General features: G+C 42.1%; 1 gene segment (V, D, J or C); it reads right to left on the bottom strand.

Annotated features, from left to right (window-relative positions):
* Nucleotides 1–384: 384 nt before the first annotated feature.
* Nucleotides 385–1,390, bottom strand: LOC132211358 (T cell receptor beta variable 5-5-like). The segment is given in 2 exon segments: nt 385–734; nt 847–1,390. Coding segments are annotated over 2 exon segments (429 nt in total).
* Between the last annotated feature and the right edge of the window lie 6,469 nt (nt 1,391–7,859).

Genomic DNA, 7,859 nt, shown 5'->3' with positions numbered 1-7,859 from the left:
ATAGGATGGGCCAAGCCCAGGAAGCATCATGGAATTCTAGAGGTAATGTTGATTTTGGAGGCCTGGAGATTTAGGATTGACATATGTGAAATATTTGGAATGTCCAGGATCTGCAGCTTCCTGCCTATAAAAAGTTATATTGAGGACTTCTTCTTCTGTAAAGTGGACACACATTAGTGACAATGCATTAACACACACAACATGGACCCCTATCTATCACAGCAGGAGTTCCTGCCATGTGCTAGGAATTTCAAGGTGCTGGCAGAGCTGGAAGGACACTCAGGAAAGCTCAGGCTGAGCTCAGCAGGGCAGGGAGGATGTTGCAAAAGAAGTTAGCCCTATACTGGCAACTTGCTAAGGCCCCCTCCCTCTCCTGTGACATCCTCAGCTAGGGCAGGGAGGTTTGAGTACAGAAAGCCATTGACGCTGCAGGGCTGTGTCTAAGCTGCTGGCACAGAGATACACAGCTGAGTCTCCCAGCTGCAAGGCGCTCAGGGTCAGCTCAGAGCTGTAGTTATCGAACTGTTTTCCTGAGAACCGATCAGGAATATTTCCTTTCTGTCCCTCCTCCTTTTCATAAAAACTAATGAGGAACTGGGGGCCGTGTCCCAGAGCCTGCTGGTACCAGTACACATAGCTGTGTCCGGAGATGGAGTGGCACTTCAGAACAGCCTTCCGCTCTTGGACTTTGATTATATGTCTTGGAGACTGGGTGACTCCAGCAGCCACAGAACCTGCGGAGGAAGGAGACAGAAACTGTAGACCAGCACAGGAAGGAGATGGATGCTCCACCAACAGTCAAGAACTTTGGGTTCAAGGGATGTCCCACCTGAATTCAGGACTCACCTGCCCCCAGAAGGCAGAGGGCCATGCAGCAGAGGAGCCGGGGGCCCCTGAAAGATTCAGGCAGAGCAAGACTGGCCATCTCCCAGCTCTGGGCTCTGGTGTTTGGGGTGAGAGAGCAGAGGGTTTGCCTCTCTCTCTGCTCTGAGTGGAGGGCTTGCCTGTGATGTCACTGTCCTGATGTTACTGTCCTTGTAGGCTCCACAGGCAACCTGCACTTCCTAGACAGGCTCAGTTGGTCTAGGCATTCCCCATTCTGTTCATTTTCCTATCAGTAGGTGCTCTGGCTGTGCTGAGCTGGGCCAGGCTGGTTTTGTGGCAGGTGACCATCCCCCAGCTTCTCTGTTTCTCAGGAGCAGGTGCTTCTCATTGTACACCTGGCTTGAATTATCCCAGCTGCCTGACTGAAGGAAGTCCCATCACACTCTCCACCAAGCATAGGCTTCAAGGGAGAGCTTAACTCCAGGCAAGGCCAACCTCATGGCTCCCTATGTGACAACACACCCGCATAGCAGTTAATGTGAGAAGATATGATCACCAAACCTCTGATTCATCAGACAATCTCCCTTATGTAGGACCAAGCCAAGATTCTCTCCTTCTTCCACAGGGTCCCCATCAGCAGCTCACTCCATGGATCCACAGTGCCCTCAAGCGGCCACTTGTGCAGTAGTGGTGTTGACACTGCCCAGGCTGGCTGGGTTCTGAATTAGAGTCAGGATTGGACAGGATACTGCAAGCTCCTGATGATGTGATGTTTACCTGTCTCAGCCCACCCTTTGCAGGTGGCACTGAGGGAGGCATGATGCATTTTTCTAAGAAGGAAACACAAATTCTAAATCTCATCAATGAGTATTCTGGGCAAAAGGACACCATGCATGCAGCTGTCCTGGGAAGGGGAGGAGGGACCTTGGGCAAAGTGCTGTCTTTAACCAAAGTTAATTCCTAGGGAGGGCTGACCTTGGCCCTCTGTCAGTCAAAAAATCTAAGCAGCTGGAAATAGACCATCTAGAAAAGGGAGTTGCCTAATTATAGATTATTTTTACCAGTCTTTTTAATTCTTTTGCTTTTTTAAATAATTGAATTATTTACTTTTAAATTATTGATTTGTAGGAAATATTTATATTTTGAATACATGACCAGGAAAAAATATATTCATAGATATGTTTTTTTCTTAATATATTTTGTTGAACAGGATTTTAAAACTGTTCAACAAAATAAAGAAATATATACTTTTTAAAGATCAGAGTATTTTCTTGTCCTCTCAAAGACATTTTGCCTACTCCAAGGTCATGAAAAGAATTTCTTCAGCTTTCTCTCAGAAGCTTTATTGAGAATGTTGACCCATCTTATATTCATTTTTGTTTATGGAACTATCAGCAAACTTTTTCTGGAAAGGATCAGATGGTAAAGATTTTGGTTTTCTGTCCCAGCTCCTGACCTCTGCCCCTGCAGTGACAAAGAGCCAGAGACACTGCGCTTGCGAGTGAGCACCAATAAACTTGGTGTATGGATACCGAAATCTGAATTCCATATTATTTTCCAAAGTCACAAATATTACTTTTACAATTTTTTCAACCATGTATGTAAACATCATTTGTTAGCTTTTGGGCCATACAAGAACAAGTAGAGGCCAGATTTTGCCCACTCCTGGTTTATGGAATGAGATAAGGATTGAGATTTATTATTTTTTATATGTAAACAGTTTTTTCAGCACCATTGTTGAAATGACTATTTCCCCCCTTTTTGTGGTACCTTTAGTGTTTGATCTAGAGATCACAACATGCATCTTTACCTCACCCACAAAAATGTCTATTAACCATAGATTTTTCATAAATGCCCTGGATTAGGGGAGGATATTTCCAATTATTTCTGATTTACTGAGTTTTTACCTGAAACATATGTTGAATTGTATAAAGTGTTTTTGAGCATCAATAGAGATGATCTTTCCTTTTTTCTAATATTTGAGAGTTTAAACTACATTTCATATTTTTTAATGTTAAACTGGCTGCACATTCCCGAAGTAAACCCCACTAGGTGAGGAGGCATTACTCTCTGTAGATATTGTTCTATTTGATATAGTGGAATTTTAAAAGGATTATTAATCTGTGTTCTAGAGGTGTATTGGCCTATAGGTTTTTGGTGGTTTATTTATTTTTGTTTTTGTAATACCTTGGTCTCATTTTAGTATTATAGTATGTTGGTGTCAGGATAAGTAGGGAATTATTCATGATTTTTCAGGTTTCTCAGTGGGTACTTCTATGGTGGCATCCTACCAATTTTGATATGATATATTTTAATTTTCATTGCATTAATATTCCTTTATAGTTTTCCTTTTGGTATGTTCTTTTCCATTTCATTTACAAGTATTTGGGATTTTCCCAGAATGCTTTCTGTTATTGATTTCTAATTTAGTTCCTCTGTGATGATAGAACATAGTTTGAATTCTGTTAAATTTATTGATCCTTAATTTATACCCAAAGTCTATAGTATCCTGGCCATAGTCTGTGTGCACTTGATAAGAATGTGTATTCTGCTGCTGATGGGTAATCTGTTCTATAAATGTGAGTTAGACCAAGGTGATCATTAATGTTGCTGATGTCTTCTGTATCCTCACTGATTTTGTTGGGGGTCAAGTTGTTCAACCAATTACTGAAACGTTTGAATATAATTGTGAATTTGTCTATTTCTCAGTGCTGTTTTTGTTCAGTGTTTTGAAACTCTCTTTTTAGATGCATAAATATTTATGATTGCTATGTTTTCTTGATCAAATTTGTCCTTTTATCATTAGAATATGAGCTTTGGTATCTCAGACAATATTCTTCTCTGAAATTGACTTTGTCTGATGTTATTATTGCTGCTCCAGCTTTCCTGTGATTAGTGTTAGCATGGTATATCTTGTCCATTCTTTTACTTTTACCTTCTGAGTGTTTATATTCATAGTACATTTCTGTTGGTTTTCAGTTTTACTCAAAATCACATCTGTGCTTTTTATTTGGGGCATTAAGACTACTTAGATTTCGTATAACTATTGAACTAGCTAATTATCATGTATCATACTCTTGCTATTTGTTGAATTAGCTCTATCTTTGGGTTTTCCCTCTTTACTTCTCTTTTTGTATTCTTATGTGTTAATTGAGCACTTAAATAATTCCATTTTTTCTTTTTTTTTTTTTTTGCTGACTTATTAGTTATAACTCTGTGTTTGCTTTTTCAGTGGTGGCTCTAGGGTTTGCAATTCACATCTCTACCTTAACACAGTCTACTTTCAAGTGATATTATGTTGTAATGTACTCTGCGAATCACACAAGGACGCCTCAAGAAGTCGAATTAAGGAGTCACATTTATTGCAAATCTGGGACTACAAGGGGGCATTTCGCTCTCCCAAATCTCGCAGTACTCTCCCCAGCCCCAACATCAGATTTATATAGGCAAAGATCACAAAGGTATTGATTACATCCCAGGGTTTGGAATGAGGAACCTGGTTTGCACAAAGCAGTTAAAGAAGCAAAATTGAGCCGATTAGTTATCTATAAAGATTAATTATAGTTTTGGGTCTTCGGATCACTGAGTTGACAGAAACACAGTATCTAGAGCCCTCGGGTCTTGGGACCACTGAGACAATTTAGGATAATTGTTCTGTCCTGGTTCCCAGGTACAGAAGAATGTGCTTTCTAAAACCAGTGTGACCGCAACCAATGGGGTATTCCCATTACAATCAGTAGGGTATTCAATCGAATGGGATGATTTATATAATTCAGAAAATCAAAGTAACTTTTCTATTGTTAAACAAAGCAATTAAGTACAGAAGCCAAACAGCAGGGTTAAAGTTAAACTATAGTTTCTACCTGAGATGATTGCTACCATCCTTCAATTATATCACCGGATATAGACTAGGAAAACCTCACAATGGTAAGATATTTATCCATTCATCTGCTCCCTGACTTGCTATTGCTGTCACACATTTTACATTTATGTGAAAAATAACAGAAGTCCCTCCCTTATCTGCAGTTTCACTTTCCACTGTTTCAGTTGCCAGCTGTCAAGCACCATTTAGAATTATTAAATAGTCATTTCCAGAAATAAGCAATTCCCAAGTTTTTACTTGAGCACCATTCTGAATAGCCTGATGGAATCTTGTGCCATCTTGTTTTGCCAGACAAACCATCCCCTTGTCCAGCATGTCAAGGCAGTGTGACATAACCCACCGTTAGTCATGCACTAGCCATCGAGATCGGTGTGATCACATTGACTGTAGCAGCATCACAGTGCGTGTTCTAGTCAAACTTCTTTCACTTAACAGTGGCCCCAAAGCACAAGAGTACTGACGCTGTCAATTCTGACATGCCAAAGAGATGTTATAAAGTGCTCCCTTTAAGTGAAGAGGTATGCATGTATAGGGTAAACAGTGTATAGAGGGTTTGGTACAATCAGTGGTTTCAAGCATCCACTTGGATTACTGGAAAGTATACTCCAAGGATAAGCGGGGAACCACTGTAACTGTTATTCAGGTCTTCTTTGAATCAATTTTCTTTAACACCCATCTCAAGTAGGGTTTTTACTAAACCAAGCTAAATTTAAATTTCTATTAAAAATAGACTTGAAAAGAAGAATGCATGTTTGCCTGAAAAAATACTAAAACAATATATGGATGTACATTAACCTACATTATTGTGGCTGACAAATGCTCCTGGATAATTATTTCAATGGCAATTAATATTGATTTCAGAGAGAGAGGGAGAAAGAGATAGAAACATTGATGAGAGAGAACCATTGATTGTCTGCCTTTTCCACACACCCCACTCAGGATCTAGCCTGTAACCCAGCTGTATGCCCTGACTATGAATCAAACCAGTGACCTGTCAGTTCCTGGGTCGATGCTCAACCACTGGCTGGGCTCAATGACAGTTCTTACTGAGGATTCTAATGTATGTATTGTAAGGCTGCTGGCTGCATGTGGCCTTGACAGTGCTCTACTTAGTGTGGTCTGAGTCAGTGACACCTAGTGCAGGGAGTTTACTGTAAATGTGTTGAAACTTTATATTTTACAGGAGAAGATTTCACCATACCTGACACTCAGCCTGAGTGCAAGCTCTATTGTAGAATCTTTGAACTGTATAACGGAATCCCAGAGCTCCACAGCCAGAACAGTATTCAGGTATTTCGAAGGTCATTTCCTGACCTCCCACTATCAGGAAAACAATTACAGTCCCAACGCACTTATCCCTCTTGATGAGGGAAGAAGAGAGCCACTCGTTTTGTTCTGAGACTCTGGGAACTCTGAGGAGAGGTGAGCACATGAGGGTTTGAGAGCAGGAAGAGGGTGACTCTGCAGTGCTGTGGTTAAGCTGCTGGCACAGAGGTACACGGCTGAGTCCTCCTGCTCTGCACGCTGGATCTTCAGAGTGGAGTAGGAGCCATCAGGCCTCTCAGCAGAGAGCCGTTCTTTAGGCATCCCTGATGTGTCCAGGATCTCCATGTTTTGGAAATAAAGCAAAAAATCCAGGCTCTGCTCTAGTGTCTGTCGGTACCAGTAAAGTCTGGTGTGCCCAGAAATTGGATCACACCTGAGAGTGACATCCTGTCCCTGCTCTGTGACTATGTGCGTGGGGGACTGAGACACTCCAGCTTTGGTGTGACCTGTGGAGACAGAAGTTGGGAATAGAGTGAGGAAAGACAATAGTAAACATCACACACACACACACACACACACACACAGAATCTCTTGTCCACAGTTAAAATGATAATTTTTAAGGACTTGCCTGCCCCCAGGAGACAGAGGCTCACCCAGCAGAGGATCCTGGTGCCCATGGCAGGGTCAGGACAGGAATGGGAGGTTCACTAGTTCAGGATCGTGTGAGCATAGGCAGAGGAGGAAGAAGACCCCTTGTCCCCAAAAGGCAGTTTCCATAGTGACATCATTTTCTCTTTCAATCCCTTCAACCTCAGGGACATGTGATGTATATTACAGCACCCTTGGGTGACTAATTTGAATATTTATAAACCCCCTTTTCAATAAATTCAATGCGTGGCTGTCACTCTGGACTCCTATGCTCTCTACATGCAGAGGTCTCACTGCATTTCTAAGCTTTTCTTCTCATTCACCAGCCAGTCCAGTCCCCTGGGCATTTTCAGTTAAGACAGGTTAACAGCTTCATCAATAGCAGATACCAAAGGGTTAATTCACTGTCTTATCTGCAAGTCAGGATCTCCTGTGAGCATCCCAGTTTTTGTCATCATACCTTCCTCTCTGCCAGTCATACATGCTCAATCTTATCCAGTTCTTAGACCAGGGTGGGCATTGGGCATTGACTTGGCTTTGCAAAGAAATGCACTAACATTCAGAGATATGAGATAAAATGATTCCCTGGGAAAGTGTCTGAGTTGAAAGCTCCTATTCTTTCTGTACGTCATGACCAAATGCCCTTTCTATGTTCATTACCCTCCATGTCGTTTTATGGCTCTATAGCCCATAGCAAAGCCTTATGTCCTTCTAGGTCACCATGCAGTAAACTATAGTTTTCTTATTGCTTCTTTGTGGAAGAAGACTCCACTTCACTGACCTTTAAGACACTAGTGTGTAATATACAACGGGGTCAGGATGGATGTCATTTATAGTTGACTTTCCACTCTGGAGGCATCAGTCTCAAGCTGATGAGGTGAAAACCTAGAGCAGGGGAAGCACCTTCCTAGCTAATAGGGTAGCTGCAGAGGACAGACTGACAGACAGCAACCGTGGGGAGTGTGTGTCCCAGGCCCTGCGTCTGGTCAACACCTGTCAAAAACTGCCCCAGAAGTGGTCCTCAGCATACACAGAGGTTCAATCTGCTGACAAGGGCCACTGGGGGCTACTCAGTGCAGGGGTTTGTGAGTCCAGGGTGCAGGGCCTCTTCCTGCCTTTTTGTACTGAGAGGAGGCGGTCCTGCAACGCTGTGTATTCACTGCTGGCACAGAAGTACACAGATGTCTGTGAGGGTGTCGCCGATTCCAGTGTGAGGACAAAGTTCTCTTTATTTTGT

This window comes from Myotis daubentonii, chromosome 10 (genome assembly GCF_963259705.1).
Source record: "Myotis daubentonii chromosome 10, mMyoDau2.1, whole genome shotgun sequence".
Classification (NCBI taxonomy): Eukaryota; Metazoa; Chordata; class Mammalia; order Chiroptera; family Vespertilionidae; genus Myotis; species Myotis daubentonii.
This window is presented reverse-complemented; position numbering and strand designations above follow the sequence as displayed.